Raw genomic sequence first — 21525 nt, forward strand, 5'->3', positions numbered from 1 at the left:
TCTTTGTCTCCCTCATTTACACAGGATGCTGCAAAGCTGGCTATTGAATTGGGAGTGTTTTAGTTGCTGCACAACCTCCTTGTTCTTAAAAAACCAATATTCTGAAAAAAATTACCATTCCCTTTTATTAAAATATTTATAAAATGATTTAAATTCTTATAATGATAAAAGCTGCAGAATAATAGGAATTGAAGGAAAAGATATGAGGAGAAAAGATCAGTTTTTTAAAGATAACCTTAATACAGAGAGGTATAACAGAGATAATGAACAATACAATTACACTGCAAATTGAATAGACTTGCAAATTTCACAGAACACCTCTAATGTATTTCAGGGATAAGGAGAGTAGATAAAGCAGTAGTTCTTATCAACTCAGTATGGAAGACACATTTCTTCCTCTACAAAATGAGAGTAATTCTTTCTGGCAAGTCTACAATCTGCTATTACAGAGATTATAATCCATATTTTTGAAGTTTGTTTTGCAGATAACTGAAAACAATGGACTTAATGAAACAAAAGAAACCCAAGTATAAATAAGAGTATCAAATATGAAAGGCAGATATGAGTTCAAATGTGACTTTGGGCAAGTCTCTCAATCTCTTTTGCCTTAGTTCCTCATCTGTAAAATGAGGATAGTAATAGTAGTACTTAGGGTTGTATTACATGAGAAACTACATTAAAAAGGCTTGGCACATAGTCAGTATTCAATAAATACTGATGATGGTGATGATGTGTCAAGATACAATAAGTGCTATTTCCTAGATTTTATTTATTAATGATGCAATATGAAGTATTAAAAATGTATCCATCCTAGCACACATTCAAAGATTTTGGAAGGTTGTTATCATTAGTGAGCTGTGCATTTGGGGTTTACGCAAGCTGGTAGCCCTAGTTATTCAAATCCAGGCCTCCTTTTCATAGATGTCTTCCAGATGCCACTGAAAAGCAATAAGACCTATTCCATATGCTTAGAAAACATAGCAGTGAAGAGTGGGACCCTGGAGCCAAACTGCCAAAGTTCAAATACCATTTTTGCCACTTATAGGATTACTAGAGGCCCGGTGCACAAAAATTTGTGCACTCGGGGGGGTCCCTCAGCCCGGCCTGTACCCTCTCGCAGTTTGGGACCCCTCGAGGGATGTCCACCTGCTGGTTTAGGCCCTCTCCCTGGGGGGATTGGGCCTAAGCTGGCAGTCAGACATCCCTCTGGCAGCCCAGGAGCCCTCGGGGGATGTCTACTTGTCAGGGGGGACCAGGCCTAAGCTGCAGTCGGACATCCTTAGCGCTGCTGAGGAGGTGGGAGAGGCTCCCGCCATCACTGCTGTGCTGGCAGCTGGCAGCCTGGCTTGTGGCTGAGCAGAGCTCCCACTGTGGAGCGCACTGACCACCAGGGGGCAGCTCCTGCATTGAGCGCCTGCCCCCTGGTGGTCAGTGTGTGTCATAGTGACCAGTCATTCCCAGTCGTTCTGCTGTTAGGGTCAATTTGCATATTCCCTTTTATTATATGCCTGGTGCATGGGTGGGGGCTGGCTGGTTTGCCCTGAAGGGTGTCCCGGATCAGAGTGGGGGTCCCGCTGGGGTGCCTGGCCAGCCTGGGTGAGGGGCTGAGGGCCGTTTTCAGGTTGGCCACACCCCCTTCAGGGTGGGGGTCCCTGCTGGGGTGCCTGGCCAGCCTGGGTGAGGGGCTGAGGGCTGTTTGCAGGCTGGTCAAGCCCCCCAGCAGGGACCCTCACCCCTTGAGGGTGTGGCCAGCCTGGGTGAGGAGCTGATGGCTGTTTGCAGGCTGGCCACACCCCCTTCAGGGTGGAGGGTCCTGCTGGGGTGCTTGGCCAGTCTGGGTGAGGGGCTGTTGGCTGTTTGCAGGCTGGCCACAGGCCCCAGCCACCGAAGCTCCCAGTGAGGCTGGCTGGAAGCAGGTATCTGGGATTTATTTATCTTTTATGATTGAAACTTTGTTGCCTTTAGCGGTGGCCATAGCCAGCCAGAGCAAGTGGAAAGCTTGGCTTCCTCCATCACTGGGGCAACCAAGCCTCCTGATTGCTCCAGTTCCATGGCTGCCATCTTGGTTGGGTTAATTTGCATACAGTTGCTCTGATGGGCTCATGGGTGTGGCTTGGGGCATAGTGAAGGTATGGTTAATTTGCATGTTTCTCTTTTATTAGACTAGATAAGAGGTTAACTTCATATCATATAGGATTATTATAAAGATTAAACAAGATAATGTATATAAAGCATTTGGTACAGTGCCCATAAAAATGTTAGCTATCATCATCATCATCCCTTATAGTCATTCTATAAAAAAAAGGCCTATCTCTGACCAGTAGAACTTGATTCTATAAAACAGCACTATGTATCCATACATTCTCTAATATTATAAGATTCTTAAACTGGCTAGGTATTTGAGCCAACATTTTGGACCTTGCTTTAACATGAGCAAGACAAAAAAGTAAGTTTTGTATTGGATATTTCCAATTGTCATTGATGCAAAGTTACAGATGACCAACATACCTTATCAAACAAAACCCACTATAAAACTGCTTTTTCTGTTTTAAGCAAGTTAACTTCCTACCTGTCATCTGTATTACGAAGGGATGGAAGCCGAAAGCTCGTGTTTCTGTCAAGCTTTGATTGACTTTTGGTCCTCTTGATGGAGCCTTTCAGGCGCTTGCTGAAGAACCCCTACAATGAAAAGGCAGAGGTGATGGGAGAGAACCAGAAGGGAACCCTACTGTCTCCAAATTCTTCTCCACTACCTTTGCAAATGATATTCATATTTTTATAATGAAGACCAGAAACAGAGCTCAACATTTAATTTTTTAATTTGTAAATAATAGTTGCTTGAAACCACTTGATAATGAGATCACATTTTTTTCTTCTATCATAATTGGGGTAATTAAACTTTTTGATAGCACTTAATTTCTTATTTCTTTAATAGTTTCTATATTAACAATAGTAGAAAAACTAATTCTAACAACATATTTTAAAAAACATAATATAATATAGAAAAATATAGAAGATGGTGTCAGCAATTTCAATAGAAATAGGATCCAGTAATTTTCTGAACTAATTTAAAGAAAAACAGAAAGAAAACAGCATATACAAAGGCCCTGAGGTGAGAAGTTACTTGGTTCATTGAGGGATTAAAAAAAATTAAGTTATCAGTACAGATTAATATGTTGGTGGTCTCAAAAGTGTTAAAACTTGGTCTATATCAAGTTGGATATATTTGTAAAATTAAGTTTCAAATGTAGAGAAGCTATTTTAAAATGAAATAAGTATCATTTATGAAACCACCGAAGCATCTAAACTTCAGAAGAACAAAATCCTTTATAGTTTTTGGCCCCTGCTTGCCTCCTGCCACTTTCCACCAAACTATCTAAAGTTCTTGAACATCTTCCTAGTCTTAGCACCTGGTAAATAATGGTCTTTCAATAAAAAGTTTGTTGGCTCTAACAGATTTGGGTCAGTAGATAGAGCATCAGCCTGCAGACTGAAGGGGTCCCGGGTTTGATTTTAAAAACATATTTTTAAAAAACTTTGTTGAGTAAAAGGATAAACACAGGAATGAATGACAATGGTCACTGTTTTCAAGAAACAATTCTATTGTGGGCAAATGAAAGGACACCTTATAGAATATATCAAAATGCCTTGAAAGAATGTTATAATTCAAAGTATTTCAACACATGGAAAATGATCCTAATCACCTTGAGATTATTATTCTTATAGAACCTATGTCCAGTATATATTTCCATAAGGAAGAAAAAGAAATATCAGCCTGTCAAACCTTATATATATTTTTAGTTACCACCATATCCACTATTTTGGGGTGAAGGCTATATTAATCAGGGTAATAAGCGAGGTTTTGCTTATCTAATAACTCCACAATCTTAGTGGTAGTAAACCATGCTACATGTCTATAAGCAGATCAATTAAGGAAGTTGGAGACCCAACTTTATACTGTTCTGACACAGAGACTTTGGCTAAGAGAAGCTCCATCCATGTGCTCCTATACTTTCTGCAACAGGATAAAGGAAATGCAACAAATTATGTACCAGCTGTTAAAACTTCATGTCACTTATGGTATCATTTCACTGGACAAAAAAGGTCACATGCCCACACCTAATTTTAATAGGGAAAGGATGTGCAATCCTACCATGTATCTAAAAAGAGAACTGGAAATATTTAATGAATCAGCAGAGTGGACTACTACAGTATTCTTCTATGTCAGGTGTTTTGTAAACACACAGGCAATCTTTCCAATAGAAAAAATGGAAACAAATTTATTTAAATCAAAAGTAGAACCATTTTGCTGACTAAAAAAAAAATGCTTATGCCATTTCTCATTGTTCTTATATACCAAAGAATAATGGTAAAAATTTCTAGAAAATGCCACATAGACAAATTCCTTAGGCTGTTTTTATCCCCTAGGCTATTTTTGTTTGTTTGTTTGCTTTGTTTATTATGGGTTTACAGAGATTGATTGACAAGGCTGTCATTTAAAGACCATATTTCTTGGAGACAGGCATTTGTCTGGTCTCCTGTACAATCATAGCGTAATTAGGAAAAGTCACTTTTATTTGTTTTCCAAGGTAAAGGTTTATTTACACTGTCTCTGATTCAACAAGGACTAGTCACTACATTTGCTCAGAACTGTAGTCAGCAAACCAGATCTAAGTTTATAGAAATCTATTAGGATTTGTTTACGGTTGTTTAAAAAAACCACTGGCATAAGTTGAGATCCAGCCCAGGGCTTGACCAAACACCAAACACCACATATAAATACATTTCTAACAAACACAGTTAAGCAGTTAAGTGAGAACATACTAGTAAATGTTCACTCATATAGAACTCTAACTTGTCCCTTTTGTGGCACTTATAGAATACTTCATTTAATCCATTTATTTAATAAACACTTATGTCTATTTAAATTTTATTTCTATTTTATGTCTATTTATTTTATGTAAAGCAATGTACTAGGTGTTATAGAGATTCAAAGATAAAACAAACACATACTCTCCCCTCAAGGAGTTCATATAATATAGGATCTAGAAACTAAATATAAATACATATGGCACAATTAGGAAGATACATATTCTTAATGCCTGGCATATTTAATAACAAAATAAAAGTTATCTTATTTCTTTGAATCTAGCACACCACCTATTGTCATACCGTTATTTTATGTATGCTAAGAAGAAAGCTGCCAATTAAACTATAACAAAATGCTTCATCACTGAGATCTTTTATTCTGTGTTAAGGAAATTTAAAAAAATGTACTTAGGCAGATTTTGTCACATATCACATAGTATCTTCATAAAAAGAATATACACAAAATAAATTGGTTAAGGTAGTCCTAATACTTCTTCATTCTCTGAGCTACTGTATGACTCAGAGGAGTTGTCATTCATGTTTTTTCACAGACTATCATGCTGTATTCTTTTGAGAATGTTGAAAAAGAGGTTATATCATCTGGAGAAATAAGTGGAAATTATATGGAAGAATGGAATATGCTAGACTCGAAAGATAGACTGAATTTAGGTTTGGGGGTACCAAGGAATACAGCATGAGAAATGGCATGGAGGTAAGAACACACAGGTTATACATTAAGTAGATTCAGTCTGGCTGGCGTATGATTAGGAGTAGTGGAAAGTAAGATAAGAAAGGCAGTTTGTCCAGCTATTAATGTATAATTATTGCTTCCATTGTCCTTTAAACTTTTGAAGGTAAGTATAGGGCTATATATCTATCTAATTTCTGCCACAGTGTCTAAACCTTACTTAGTGTTCAACAAATATCTGGTAACTATATACATGAAATTATGGTTGTTTGTGGAACACAGATAAAGGAAACTTTAAAATAGCCGTGATATTTCACAGAGGTAGTAGAATCTGCTATATAAAATTCTTTTTTTTTTTCATCTTCTTGACATGACTGAAACATGGTTTTCACCTGAGAATACAGTTTAGCTTAGAGCGCTATATGATGGAAGTTTTTCATTCTCCTTTGTCCAATATTCGGTGGTACCCAGGCTGAGGTGCTGGGATTTTCCAAGCTAACCATGACAGCTTCCAAACTGGCTACTGTGGAACTTCCAGCTTCCAAACATGTTTGGAGTCAAATTATTATTTCATAAGATAATTTTATTCCATAAAATTCTGGTTTGAAATAAAGCATATTCTTGAGGTTCACACCATCTTGATTTAGTATCCTTTATTATTCTTTGCTGTTCTCATGAATTAATCTCTCCTTCAATTTCCTTTACTCATTAAGGACATTAGCCTCTAGCTTGCAATATTTCCATCTCTTGACTCCTAACACCATACTAGTAAATAACCAGGTAGTGATCCATCTACTATCCTCACTTCACAATTCCTTGACAAATCCTTATCCTCCTCTCCAGCCACCCACTCCTAGAGCCATAACCTAGATCTTATCATCATTCAGAGAATCTCTACCTCAGTCATCTTAAGCAGTAATCTTCACCTTTGACCTTTCTTCCTACCCATATATTTCTCCCAATACATCTGCTCTTCAACTTCACAGAAACCTCCAGTCTCTTGATCATCCCATTTTTCCCTGTCCCTGTTTTCTATCCAACCTGGACTTCATGGTCAATCATTTGAAGCTATTTAATAACCAACAACCTCCATTCTCTTAATGATCAGCTACCCAAAATAAAAAACTGAACCAATGTTTAAATTCTGATCACATGCCTAAGCCATTCAGGAAGACCACATAGGCAAACATACTGATGCCACTAAAAATTCACTATCTCCAAGCTAGGCCAGTCTTCTGTCCTGGACCAACTATGCACTGAGCCTTCCAGCAACATTACCTACTCTGGGAGCCTCAGAGTGTATGGCATGCCCATTTTCCCAATGGTCCCCTTCTGAGCAACTCCTTAAGTACAAGTCGCTATGCTTTGCAATTCTTCTGCTCTGGCTATAGCTGACTGGACTGGGGTGGATAACTGATTTAAAGGTACCTATACAAGTGTAAAGTTCTGCCTGTAGGATATGGTTTCATCTGGTTTCTACTAACCACTCTAGCCTGATACCTGGCCATTCCTTGCTTCATGCTTTACACTCCAGCAATTCTAAAAGCCTATACACTTCTCTACATTCACCAAGCATCTCTGCTGTTGCTCATATTTCCTCCCTTGTCCTTGGCCAAGTTACTCGTTCAGACTCAGCTCAGGGATGAGTTCCTTCAGTGTGTCTTTTTGGACACGTCCTGACCTTGTTCTAGATTAGGTGCCCCTCCTCTGTACTTCCAAGTATCTATAAATAGCATTAGCCTTACACTTAGCATACTGCATGCCTACTTATGTGCCAACAGTCTTCCCTACTAAACCCTGAACTCCTCAGGGCAGGGACTAAACAGTCTTTGCATTCCCAGAACAGGTCTGAGATCTGGCATTCAGTTCTACAAATGTTTGCATAACTGAAATAAAATAGACAGTGGAATGAATAAAAGCCACCATGCTGTTTTTGCTGCAAGTGCCATAATAGGAAGAGCAGGGAACTCTGAATCAGAAAGTGCGGCTTCAAATACTGGCTCCAATTTCTAAGTTTCTGATTCCTTATTTATAAAATGAGGATTTAAAAAAATCCTTTTTCCTAGGACCATTCCAAAGAATAAGATAACTGAATACAAAAGTACTTTAAAAGTAACGGAAAATGGGTATTTGTAAGTATTAACTGAATGTGAATCTAGAGTGAGACTACTGAATAGGCTGGGTGAAATCACAATTTTTCCACAAAGGAAGGGAAGGAAACTAGAAGTTCCACAGTAGCCAGGAGTTTTGGCTGTTTTGTTCAGTGATGTATGCCAGTGCCTACAGTGATACCTGATACACTGTAAGTGTTCCATAAACATTTGTTGACTGGATGAATTTTCTGAAGCTTTCCTGGGTATCAAGAACTGGCCAGGTGCTTTCCAATATGTAGTACTATTTAACTGATGCCACATTCTAATTCCTCTTCAAATGCTCTAGGTACTATAGTATAATATATTTTCCCTATGTATACTATAATTAATTTCTACACATATCTTACCATATAGTTATATACCACAAAGAAGCAGAAATGCAGTATGTTAAAAACTATGAACAAACAAAAAACCCACTAGTGTGACAACAAACTTAGAAAAATGTGCCCCTAGGACTCCTATCTGTATAATTAAACTAAATTGAAACCCTAATGATATTCTTTTCATATGCAAATGATTATATGGACACTGAGAGAAAAAAATCCAAATATAAAATTTAAAAATAGATGCCAAGAGGAAGATGCTTCTCTTTCTTTTCCTAAAGTTATGATGTTTATATATTATGTTAATGTGAAGAGTAAAGGATGCTCCTACAAGCACACTCTAGAAACCCAACAGCATAAATGGAAACAAAGGAAAAGACTACAAATGAACTGATCTCATTCTTCTCACTGACACCAACCTAATCTGAAATAATATTAATAAACCTCGAAAGAAATTCTACCTCATCTAATTCTCCTCTGAAATGCTGATTCTTAAAGAGTACAATTCTTAAAGAAAGTGTACAGCTTATCATTTTAAACAGCAAAGTTGTCATCGCAATTGATACAACTTTAATTAGTTGGTACTCACTATTTTCTGTCAAAATAAGGCTTAAAATTAGCAACTGCCAGGAAAAAGCCAAATGCTGCCTTTCTCGGTAGCTTGGTAAATGTTAAGATAATGACAAAAGTTATTCACCACCTGCAAACTGGAGTAACCCCCGAAGACTAAACTTGGCTACCAGGGCATCATTGGTAACTGAAATAGAACTGCTGCCAGGCAACCGCTCTTCGAAGCCTCAGTGGTGGCCATAAGAGACGCTGACTTGCCAGTGTCCTAGCGTTTCTGTTCCCTTAAGGCATGGTGAACTGGAGGCAGAGAAACATGTCATCACCTTTCCCACAAAAACACAGTGATATGCAGCAGAACCCTGCTTCAATCCTGTCTGAGGCTTTCATTTCAGAGACCACACAAGGGATTGTACAATTTTAGGTGATTAAGTAATTTGAATAGTTCCTTTAAATGGTATATGACTCACACTAAGGAAATGCCACCGTGTCAACTAGAAAGGACCCAGGTGAGAATTGTTTTCATTCTTGCTTTTAACGTTTTAGTTTAATTAATGAATTAATCTCTGTGTATTCTACATACTTTAGCAGTTCATATTAAGGACTGTAATTACCCCAGAAGAAGGGCTATGTCATATATAAATTATTCCCTTCCTTGATCTCTTAATATAACTTAGAAACTTGTAGATGTTCAATAAATGTTGACTGAAATCTAACTGTAGAAAATTAATAAGAAAAAAGGAAAAGGAAGGGTAACTGAAAATTACCCTTGGGAAACTCCATTTTCCAATCATCATATTTTATTTACTTAGTTTATCTTCCAGGTATTGGAAATCCAAGACAGGAAGGGAAACTCTAGGTAAGAATAATAATAAAATAACAAACAGATACAAGGTGCATTGCAGTTCACAAGCAGTTTCAATGTGGGTAATTTCTCCCCTAGTGGAGGTGTTCAGGTTTTGGATAGGCGTTGTTTTTTTTGTTTTGCAACTTAAAACATCAAAAGAAAAGGTTTTATCATAAATTAAAATTGTTTCCCTAGACCAGAGCTGATGCTTCAGTATCTCTGTGTGTGTATTTGTGATAAACATCCAAAATTTCTCTTTTATTAAGCAAAATAAAACTTTTATTATGAAACTTTAAAAAATATAAAAACAGAGAAATTAGTATAGTAAACATCCTTTAATCAGATCTTGATTCTTTTAGGTTAAATTAGAATATAAAAGAGAAATATGTGTATATTATAATAGACTAGATGCCCAGTGCATAAAAATTTGTGCACTCGGGGGGTGGGGGTCATCCCTCAGCCCGGCCTGTGCCCTCTCGCAGTCTGGGACCCCTCAGGGGATGACCACCTGCTGGCTTAGGCCCGCTCCTCGGGGGATTGGGCCTAAGATGGCAATCAGACATCCCTCTGGCAGCCCGGCAGCCCTCGGGGGATGTCCACTTGCCAGCGGGGAGCAGGCCCAAACTGCAGTCGGACACCCTTAGCACTGCTGAGGAGGCGGGAGAGGCTCCCACCACTACCGCTGTACTAGCAGCCATCAGCCTGGCTTGTGGCTGAGCAGAGCTCCTCCCATGTGAGAGCGCCCTGACCACCAGGGGGCAGCTCCTGCATTGAGCGCCTGCCCCCTGGTGGTCAGTGTGTGTCATAGTGACCAGTCATTCCCAGTCCTTCTGCTGTTAGGGTCAGTTTGCATATTACCCTTTTACTATATAGGATAGAGACCTGGTGCACAGGTGGGGGCCGGCTGGTTTGTCCTGAAGGATGTCCTGGATCAGGGTGCCTGGCCAGCCTGGATGAGGGGATGATGGCTGTTTGCAGCTGGTCACACCCCCTTCAGGGTGGGGGTCCCCACTGGGGTGCCGGGTCAGTCTGGGTGAGGGGCTGAGGGCCGTTTTCAGGCTGGCGGGAGACTGAAGCTCCCAACCTCTCCTTTTTTCTTTTTTTTTTCTTTTTATTCTGGGATTTATTTACCTTCTATGGCTGTCACTGGAACTGAGAGCCGGCTTTAGCTCTGAGGCTCGGCTCCAGCTCTGAGACCTCAGCTGCTGAAAGCAGGTTTCTGGGGTTTGTTTAGCTTCTATAATTGCAACATTGTTTCTTAGAGTGCAGCTCAGAGGCCGGCAGCGGCAGGCGGGAAACCTTGGCTTCCTCCATCACTGGAGCAAGCAAGCCTCCTGTCTGCTTCAGCTGCTTGGCTGCCGGCCGCCATCTTGGTTGGCAGTTTATTTGCATATTGCCCTGATTAGCCAATGGGAAGTGTGTTGGAGGTATGGTTAATTACCATGTTTGTCTATTATTAGATAGTATAACAGATATTATAATAATAAACGTTGACTCCCAGTTGACCCAGTGATCCCACTTCTAGGAATATATCCCAAGAAACTAGAAACACCAATCAGAAAGGATATAGGCACCCCTATGTTCATAGCAGCACAATTTACCATAGGTAAGATTTGGAAACAGCCTAAGTGGCCATCAGCAGATGAGTGGATTTAAAAACGGTGGTACATCTACACATGGAATACTACGCTGCAGTAAAAAAGAAGGAATTCTTACCATTTGCAACAACATGGATAGAACTGGAGAGCATTGTGCTAAGTGAAATAAGCCAGTCAGAGAAAGATAAACATCACATGATCTCACTCATTTGTGGAATATAATGAACAACATAAACTGATGAACAAAAACAGATCCAGGGACAGAGAAGCATCAATCAGATCATCAAACCTCAGAGGGAAGGTAGGGGAGGGTGGGGGTAAGGGGGAGAGATCAAGCAAAGGACTTGTATGCATGCATATAAGCCTAACCAATGGACACAGACACCAGGGGGGTGAGGGCATGCGTGGGGGTGTGGGGGGCAATGACACATATGTAATACCTTAATCAATAAAGAAAAAAACCCTATTGCTAGGTCAAGATTTGCTATGGGGGGCAAATGGAAGATATTTAGCATACCATCTCTATCCCTAAAAATACTCTATGTCTTAGAGGTTCACTTTTATTTGATAGGGCACTGTAATATCAGATTCCTTTTGATTATCGTCCTATTACATTTTTTCAAACCTTTGACTTTTAACTCTAATGTATTATGTTTTAAATTTATCATTTCTTTTAAAGCATTAGGTTTATGTAGGTATAATATACAAAAGGCAAAATTCACTGTTTTCAGTTGAGTAGCTTGATGGGTTTTGACAAATGTATACTACCACAACTGAGACAGAGAAAATTTCTATCACCCCCCAAATCATAAAATTTTCAATAGTTAATCCCTTCCTTGCCCCTTGGCTCCTAGTAAAGCACTAATTTTATTTTTCCCTCCATCTGCTATGGTGTTTTTAATTTGCTATTTATTGCCAGGCTCCCTCAGGCACAGAGCAAGTACAGACCTTCCTACTTGGATCCCATAGCCCATGACTCACTATGTGGGTGGCCCACTGGCTGCCAGGTTGCCTCTCCCCAGCCACCAAATCCACCTGCCATGCCCTGGCCTGGGGCAGGGAAATTGAGCCAGGCCTTTTCTCTTTCCACGCTGTCACTGCAAGTCACTAGATATCTGGACTGCGGATGGGCAAGAGGCTTGTCCCAACTGAGTTGTGGCCTTGGGTCGCCTGCCAGACATTAGTGATGCTGACAGGCAGGGGCAAGGAGGGCCCGCCAAACCCTTCTCCTGAGATGAGACAACACAGAGTGCGCTTCTCAAACCCTACTTTTCCCACGTTTGTGCACAGGATCCTGCCAGGATCAGAAAGTGTCAGTCGTGGCTAGGTGAGGCAGAGAGGGAAGGCTGGCTGGGGCTCTAGGGGTGGGGATGTGGGCAGTGTAGATTCCATCCCACAGAGGCAGCAGGAGGTGGGACTGTGCCTTGCACATGCTCATTGTCCCATTGGACTTCAGTTACAAAACGCAAACTTAAAGATGAATCATTAAGAATTTTGAGATGGCAATTGCAGAGCATTAAACCTCATGCACAGGGCTCTCTGAGAGCAGGCCCTGTGCGCTGTACTGGTCTCATGCTCATGAAGCTGGCCTGGAATTGGTTCATGGGAAGAATAGTAAGGCTGATAATCAAAGTCTGTGAGTGGCAGTCGGTCCGGGATGGATGAATTTAAAGACAAAGATCTGATGACTGAATTTGGGGGGGAAAAGAAAGGAATACTATGGCTTTTCAGCTTTTTATCTCTGAAGACTGAAGAAATTTGTAGTACTACAAAGTTAGAAATACAGGGGGAAGGAGTTTTTGGGAAAAACTTAAGTGAATACAATTTGAATTGAACTGATTTTAAATTACTGTGGGACATCAGAAATAAGCATCAGTGGAATACAGAGGACTGTTTAGAAGAAGATTCTCCCAAATATCATCACTTTCTGTTTCCTGATGTGGTGATCACTGATTTCACTCTTCACAGTGAAGAGTGATGTTGTCTCATCAGAGTAATAGAAAGATCCTTCTAATGGGAAAATCTCAGCATTATCCCATAAACTAGCTCACATATAAAACATCTTCTAAGAATGCAGAGGCAGAGATGGACTATACACAAAATGAAAAAGATCAAGCAGTTTATTTAATAGACATGAACTTATGAAAGAGATTATAAAGCACATTATATAAGATATGAATAACTCTTCAGGTGGGAAAATTTGCAAAAATTAAAAATATTCCATATATATATGCCTGCCATAATTTGCTTTCTTCTTTTAAAACCAAATGTCACGTTTCTTATGTTTATATGCTTGAGTAAAAATGTATATAACTATATGTCTTATAATAGGCAAAATTATGGTAGTGTGAATACAAATGCAAACATGCCATATCTGTATATATAAAGAGCCAAGGGCCGTCACATCCGAAACAACCGAACGGACGACCGAACAGGCTGAGTGGGGCGACCAAGACGACAGGGGGGTTAGTGAGGGATGACCAAACAACTTTACATCAGGCTGCATGGGGCGAGCAGGCCGGCAGGGGGAGTTAGTGAGGGATGACCAAACGGCTGAGCAGCAGGCTGCATGGGGCGACCAGGCCTTCAGGGGGTTAGTGAGGGGCTACCAAATGACTGAACAGCAGACTGTGTGGGGCGACCAGGCCCACGGTGTGTGTGGGGGGGCAGTTAGGGGTGATCAGGTCAGCAAACAGAGGTGGTTAGGGGTGATCAGGCTGGCAAGGGGGTCAGTTAGGGGCAATCAGGCAGGCAGGCAGGTGAGCAGTTAGGAGCCAGCGGTCCCGGATTGGAGAGGGTGCAGGTTGGACTGAGGGGAACCCCCCCCCCCGCACAAATTTCATGCACTGGGCCTCTAGTATTAGTAATAAGCATCTAAAAAAACTTGTAGGAGATGAGCAGCCACTACATAATGAAATTTATTTTGTTGTCTTGTTTCCTCCCCAAATACATTTTATTTAACCCAAAATACCCCAATATTATCATTTCAATTTGTAATCAATATTGAGAAACATTCAGATATCTTCTCTTTTTCCCCCTAAACTTAAAGAAAACCCCCAGCTTTATTGAGATATACTATACATGTCATCAAATTCCCCCTTTTAAAGTATACAATTTAGGGTTTGTTGCATATTCAAAAAGTTGTATAACCATCACAACAGTCTAATTTCAGAACATTTCATCACTCCCAAAAGACATCCTGTACCTAATTAGCAGTTATATGCCCTCTCAACCTCTGGCAACCATTAATCTATTTTCTTTCTCTATAGATTTGCCTATTCTGGACATTTCATATAAACTGAATCATACAACATTTAACATGTTTTCAAGATTCATCCATGTTGTAGCATATATTAGCACTTCACTCTTTTTATGATGGAATAATACTCCATTGCATGGATAGACCACACTTAGTATACCTACCCTGTAGCTGATTAGCCATCCAAGTGTGTACAAAATGGTATCACACTATAGCTTTGATTAGCATTTCCCTAATGACTCATGATGTTGAGTGCCTTTTCATATCTCTACTGGCCATTTGTATATCTTCTTTGGAGAAATGTCTATTCAAATCCTTTTAGCACCTTTTCTTTTAATAGCTAATCAACAGCCTGACAAAAAAAAAATTAAAATGATATCTTAATCAAATATGCTGCTTGGAATAAAGTTTATTTACAATAAAATTAGTAGATGTTTAATATAAAATAAATAAAGTATTTAAAAATCAAGTGGAGTGGTACTGGTGCTAGTAAACAGAATGAAAGGGCCTGATGCTAGAAAGGGAATTCGGGGATAGCCATTGCTGGCTGTACCTTGCCAAGTATAGGTATAGCTGAGAGCTACAAAAATACCTTTCTATATAGCTAATCCTAGCAAAATCAAGAAGTTGGCAAGGTTTCTTTTCTATATTTCTATCTTCCTAATATCTAATATCAATTACACTCAGAGGCTAATTATATGCTCCCTTAAATAGGCATTATCCCTTGAAAATGTTTATCTCTAATTGTAAACTGAAAGGTGTTAAGCCTCCTTTAATGGTAAAGCAGAAGAAAAATATCTGTGCTTCGAGGAGAGGGGCGTATAGTACACTACCCATGAGAATGAGCTGTAAGTGAGCTCATCCCATCCTCCCCCTCAAAGAGCCCTCCTCTCCTGGGCAGGATAAGCAGGAATCTCCACTAGTTAGCACTGCTGCAAACACATTTCTAGGAATATCCATAGACTAGAGGCCCGATGCATGAAATTCGTGCAAGAGTAAGCCTTCCTTCCCCCCCGCTGCTGGCACCTGCTTCCCTCTGACACCCGGGACCCGGGACCCAGGACCCAGGCTTCCCTCAGGCCGCTGGCAGGGACCTGGGACCCGGGCTTCCTTCGCAGTCCCAGCTTCGTCCAGAAGGACATCTGGTCTAATTAGCATATTACACTTTTACTATTATAGATTGAGGAGGGTTCCCATCATTCTTTGTTTCAAGTTTAGAATCTTGGCACTATTCCCTGCCACACCTGCTCCCTTTTCCTCCAGGTATTTATCATGTCCTTTCTATTTCTCTTAAGGGGTCATATCAATTCTTATTTCTTTTTTCTCTGCTCCAAATTTTATATTTTCTAGGACATTTATCATGAAGAGATTTTAAAATTATACCCATTCTGATTACAAAATGATTTAAAGATACAGTTAATATTTAGTGTCTTCAGACTATAATTTTTCTTTTCTGATATCCCTATGTTTATTCATTATTTTTACCTCTGGTAGTAAAATTTTAATAGAAATACAATATGAATATAAATTCATGTTATATATTCATACATATATGAATACAAATATACCTTTTATTAAAGGAAATATCACTGCAGGGTGATCCTATTATGAATTTTAACTCCATGTAGATGATCAGCAAAGAGAAGGAAGAAAGATAGATACAGAATATTTAAGCAGTAGGGGACAGAACTTTAAGTACCCTAGAATACAATAGCAATGAGAATACAAAAATTGAAATAATATGTAGCTTGGGTACTATGAATTCAAATTGATTATTTCAGCCCTGAGGCTGAGATTCTTAGGCTGGTCAGAGGTCACGGTACCACAATAAAGCAATGTTTTATAAATGTAGACCGGTCGCCTGAATTGACTGTGGCAAACACTTAGAAGGGTAACTAATATGCAATGCAGCAATCTGTTTGTGAGCAATATTAGGCCAATGAGAAAATATCAGACTTGAAGGTACAGAAGAAAGCACTAATGTCTATGGAAAGACATTGACTAAAATGAGTTCCTAATATTTTAGCTATTTAGACAAATAGTTCTAAATCCTGGGTACATGTTAGAATCTTCTGGGAAGTTTTTTTAAAAATACAAAAGATTAGGTTCTAGTCCAGAGATTTTCATTTAAGTGGTCTGAGGAGGATTCCAGGCATTAGTATTGTTGTGGAGTTCCTTAGGTGATTTTTTAGGTTTAGCTAGAGTTGAAAACCACTGGTTTGACAATGAACACTTTCTGGTCTTTATCAAGTGAGCATGAAGCTTTCTGTTTCTTTTTTTAACCTGGAAAAACAAAGATCTTATTGAGGCTTTTATTGGACTTATTCAGGATTCTATACAAAACAGAGACCAGTATCAACTGCACCTAAAATCTCAAAACTTGAGAAAGGATGTGACATTTCTTTTTAAGCAGGAATTTAACTTAGTCTACATTTATTATTCCAAAGCTTTACTTTCTCCCTAAAACTATGCAAAGGTTTCACCTTTTGATAGTCTTTTGTATCTAGTGCATGTATCTGATTGGGAATGCTCAGGTGTCTCTGTAACAAGAACACAAGGAGGGTTACACAGAAATAGTCAGCTATTGCTTTAGTTCAGCTATGCTTTCTGGTTGTCTTGGCATATATTTTAGTGCCTGAATTCTTTCAGAGCCAAGCTCAAAGCTAATACGAATGAAGCAGCTGCGACTGTATTGTGTTATATTCACATGGAAGGCCAACTCAGACCATTGTGTTATGGAAATGAGAACACTACATCAAGCACCTGGCCCGGAACACAAGCAGCCTTCTCTTAGCCAAAACTAAACTGATGGCATCTTCTAAGGAGAAGTGATAAAAAAAAATCATAAATATCAATAGTCACTTTATAAATAGGATATTCAAGAAAGGAGGCTGTTCCAAAAACTAAGGCAAGTGAAACAAACACATACAATTGCAAGACATGATTATTTTCCCATTCTAAATTAAATTATAAGTACCTAAGCAAGTTTTCAGTGGTTTACTTATTTCTTCCTAAGAACCCCTGTAATATTTAAATGTAGTTTTAACAATATATGAAACATAGAATGGATATCTTATTTAAAGGAAAACACAAGTATGACAAATATGACCAAAAAAAATCTACCAGAATGTTAAAGAAAAAAAGGACCTCTAAAAAGGTGAAAACTATTCTAATGACTAAAATTGTTCTAACAGTCAAAACTCAGATCTGTAGAAACATAGTGAGTTTATGTATGACACCAAAAGGGCTCAAAGAAATAACTACAGAAACAAGTCATTAAAGAAATCTATCTAATTTCACTTCCTAATCAATGTAAGTAGATACAACGTACACTATACACATAAAATACCCTAGCCCTGAATTCCAAAAACAAATTCAATTCTCTCTTTGTTGAGGAAAAATATATTCTGCACAGGTACACTCATTTATTCCAAATGATCCCTTAGTGGTTATTAACTAGTTTAGTAATCTATTTGGAGACATCACCAGTAATACCAAGAGAATACGTGTAGAAAGATACTCTATTCTTGTCCTTCACTAATTCACACATATTCTGTGCATTCACAATTATTGTTGAGAATCTACTATGTGTAAGGTATTGTGTTAGGCATTGGGGTAGCAACACAGATGAGTAAAAGAGATATTCATTATCTAATGAGGTACAAAGACTGACAAACAAATACTATTTTCGATCCATAGTTGGGAATCGCGTATGCAAAGAGCTGACAAGTTATACGTAAATTTTCGACTGCTGGGATGGTGGATTCCCCTAAGCCCTCTCATTGTTCAAGGGTCAACTATAATTAAAACTGGAATTAAGGTGAAGAAATATGGGGTGAGAGTGGAGGAAGAACAGAACAGCTATCCTACAAATCGCGGCTTTTTCTTATGGCTAAAATTAAAATTAAAATACATTTAAAAACCAAGTCATTGCCTTATATAGGTTCAGTGTCCAAATAAGTTCCCTTTTTCATTTTGTATGTCCTTATTTTTAAACTTATTGACTTTGCTGCCCACCACATGCACAAAGATGGCGTAGACTAAGTAAGGAATATACATGAATATGCTGCTAATATATGAATATATGTTATATGGATATATGAATATGAATATTAGTTACCCATTTAAAATTTTTACAAATATAAATTTGAGGGAGTGGGGAGGACATACAAAGGTTTTAGTTTTACCTGATGTGGCCTCACTGCTATAGTTATTCCTTGGCTCCTTTCTGCCTCATCTAGCAGCAGTGAGCAGGATATAAGCAACTCTTACCCACTGGCTTCTCTTGTATCTCCCTGATGCAACCCTACTCTAGAACTATCAGCAGTGTCAGCTGGTAGCCAGAAGTGGGTGCTGGGCTGGTCCTCCACTGAATGAGAGCCCCTCACCCATCACTCACTGAGTGATGTCAAGGGGAAGAGTCAAGTAATTTACCGATACTTCACAGTATTTATAAACTTGGTTTAGCTTTTGAGCCAAGACAAATATTTCAATAAACAAATATCTAATGTTTTAGCAGCCAGCAAAATTTAGTTAAACTTGACTGACAAATCCACTCACAGCCTTGTCCCAACTTACCTTTCCAGCCTTCTCTCTTGCCATTTTTGCCTATATACTTTCAATTCCTGCCTCACTGAACACTTTCCATATTCCCTGAAAGCGTCAATTACTGTATGAAGTGTGTCTTTACAAAATACTGTTCCCTCAGTCTGGTTTACTCTCTCTTCCCTTGTCAATTATTTTCATTCAGCCTTTGAAACTCAGCTCAAATCCTGGCTCCTCGGCAAAGCCTTAGTTTACACAGTACATTGTTAAAAGCTCATATCACCATGCTTATCTACCTCCTTATGAATCTGGTCCTTTTTCTGTCTCTTGCTACTAGACTATACGTACTCTGGGAGTGGAAATTTCTGTATCCATTTCTGCTTCCCCAGTACCAAACAGAGTGCCAAGAAAGTGTCATTAATTGGCAAATCACCAATACTTTGCTCAAAGTAAGCATTCGATAAGAGTGTCAGTGTCAATAATTTTAGTCAAAGCTTGCTAAAATCTATTTCATCTTCTCTGCTTTCAGAAAACCTGAAAATGTTGCTAAGGAAAAAAAAAAAAGGCCTTTTGGGGAGTCCACTACTAGTTCCTTTTTGGGTTCATCTAATGAGCAGTGAACCTGCTATTCATCATAGTAAAGACATCTGAACCCTAGAGCCACAAGTACTTGTGCTTAAATCTCACTTCTGCCCCTTCATAAGTTTAACATGGACATGATCTCTTTTGTGATACTGTATAAATAACTTACAGTTAAGTATCTCAAGGTTCAGTTCCTTTTTGTACTGTTTTTTTCTGTATTCAGAGAGTCCACCATAATATTTATTACGAAAGTATTTTGTGTTAGTCTAAAAACTAGACATACTTCTTACTGGCAATACATTTAAGTGATGCAAGTAAGTCACATTAGCTAGTGGTGTTATATGTAAATTTAAAAAATACAATGTACGTCCACAGACATCCAAGTATGGCAGTGCCTCATTTAGCCAGCATATTATGGTTTCTCTTAAAAGAATATAAGTTATTTATCCAGCATTACCAAGGAACAAGGTACTTCATAAACCCGATTTTTCTGATAAGTTTTATAAGCATCACATATCTTCAAAATTTTAAATATTCTCACCAGATATATATTACACAATATTATACAGTTCCACTTTTTTAAAAGTCCAGCACACAAATATAACCTCGCTTTTTCTTGATGATTCAAGATCATTATTATCAATGTCAATTACTACACTATGCACCATTCATCCTGTAATGTAATGGTACCCATAAGGGCTATTGATGAATGTACGGCTATTTGCCTTTATCCTAAGTGGATTCAGATTGTTTTTATTACTCTGCAAACAGTGTGTTCTGATAGTTATTTTTCAAACAATTGTCTAGGTGAGGGCTTGGGAATGGTTAAATTCTCCTAGAGAGCTAAGTGCATAGGCTCGGTGACTGCAATTTGTTAGGCAAAGGTCTCTTCTTTCCCTCAATATTTCTAACTCCATGAGGTAGCTGAGACTGTCAGGAGACTAACAACTGAGTAAGTTGTCCAGAAGTAGTGCTAGCCTTCATATGTATGCATTATTGCTTTATTACTTTTACTCAAGAATAGTCAGTCTTATTATTAAGGTAAACCTTAGATTAGATGTCAACTTATTATTTAAATATAAATAAAATTATTGTTTTTAATGAATTCAAAATTTAAAAGCCCAGTCATGAACTTCAGACTCAACTTAGAAGTACTTCAATGTTACCATCCTGCAGAGGGATATTCTTCAGTTACTGACTTAGAAAAATTTCTAAGAATTCACCATTCTATTCCAGCATGATGGCATAAAAACTTCAAATTCTAATTCAATCCCTTTGTACCAAACTCTGTATATGGATAGTTGGTTTCAGTATATTTGATCTCTGTTTCATCAGGAAAACAAGGAGGGAAGGGGAAAATGCTGCCTTCATTCATAAAAAGTTTTAAAAATAGGTAGCTATGTCTATGGAACAAAGAAATTTAGTAAAAGGCATTAAACCTGATATTTTGAAATTCCTATCAAAATTGGTTTAGAATATTAATCCAACATTTGCTTGTGAACTTTAAAAATGAAAAGTTTGTAAAAATTTGAAAGGGCACAATAACAAATACCCACAAACTCTACAAGGCACTAAGATACAATAAAAGGAAATCTTGCTCTTCAGGGTTAATCCAAAATTAAACATCATTTAAGTTATTAACTTACTAATGAATGTCTACTTATATATCTCAAAATATCAGTTCTACTTAAAAGGTCATCCCAACTTTTAAAAAATAGCATTGGAATAAGTAAACAAAGAATATAACATATTAACTTGGCTGAATTAAAAGAAAAATATTTTTTTCCATAGAAAAATCTATTTCTATTTTATATTGATTTCCATTGTATCTACAACAATGACAAAGTTCATGTAATTCTTTTCAAGTTTAAAAACAATGAATTTTAATAATATGATTAGAATGTAAGTATATTTCTTGCTCAATAAACAAAGAAAATGGATGAATTAAAATATGGATTAATCAGAGTTTTATCAAAATGGTTCAAACTATGCCTGCAACTGGTGGTCAGCTGACCTGATCACTTACAGCCTTTCCATCTCAGCATTCCTTTGAATTTAATACTGAGTCTCAGTACTACCTGTCAGTTTAAGGAT

General features: G+C 38.3%; 1 protein-coding gene across 3 annotated transcripts in view; it reads right to left on the reverse strand.

Annotated features, from left to right (window-relative positions):
- The window catches only part of RASAL2 (RAS protein activator like 2), a 244127-nt gene that overhangs the window by 42076 nt on the left and 180526 nt on the right, over window positions 1-21525 (reverse strand). For all 3 annotated transcript variants that reach the window (XM_036344077.1, XM_036344076.1, XM_036344075.1), the window contains exon 5: window positions 2570-2679. In XM_036344077.1, coding sequence (XP_036199970.1) covers window positions 2570-2679 — 110 coding nt within the window. The remainder of the gene's footprint in view (window positions 1-2569; window positions 2680-21525) is intronic.

The sequence above is a fragment of the Myotis myotis genome, unplaced genomic scaffold (genome assembly GCF_014108235.1).
Source record: "Myotis myotis isolate mMyoMyo1 unplaced genomic scaffold, mMyoMyo1.p scaffold_m19_p_18, whole genome shotgun sequence".
In the NCBI taxonomy this organism is placed as follows: Eukaryota; Metazoa; Chordata; class Mammalia; order Chiroptera; family Vespertilionidae; genus Myotis; species Myotis myotis.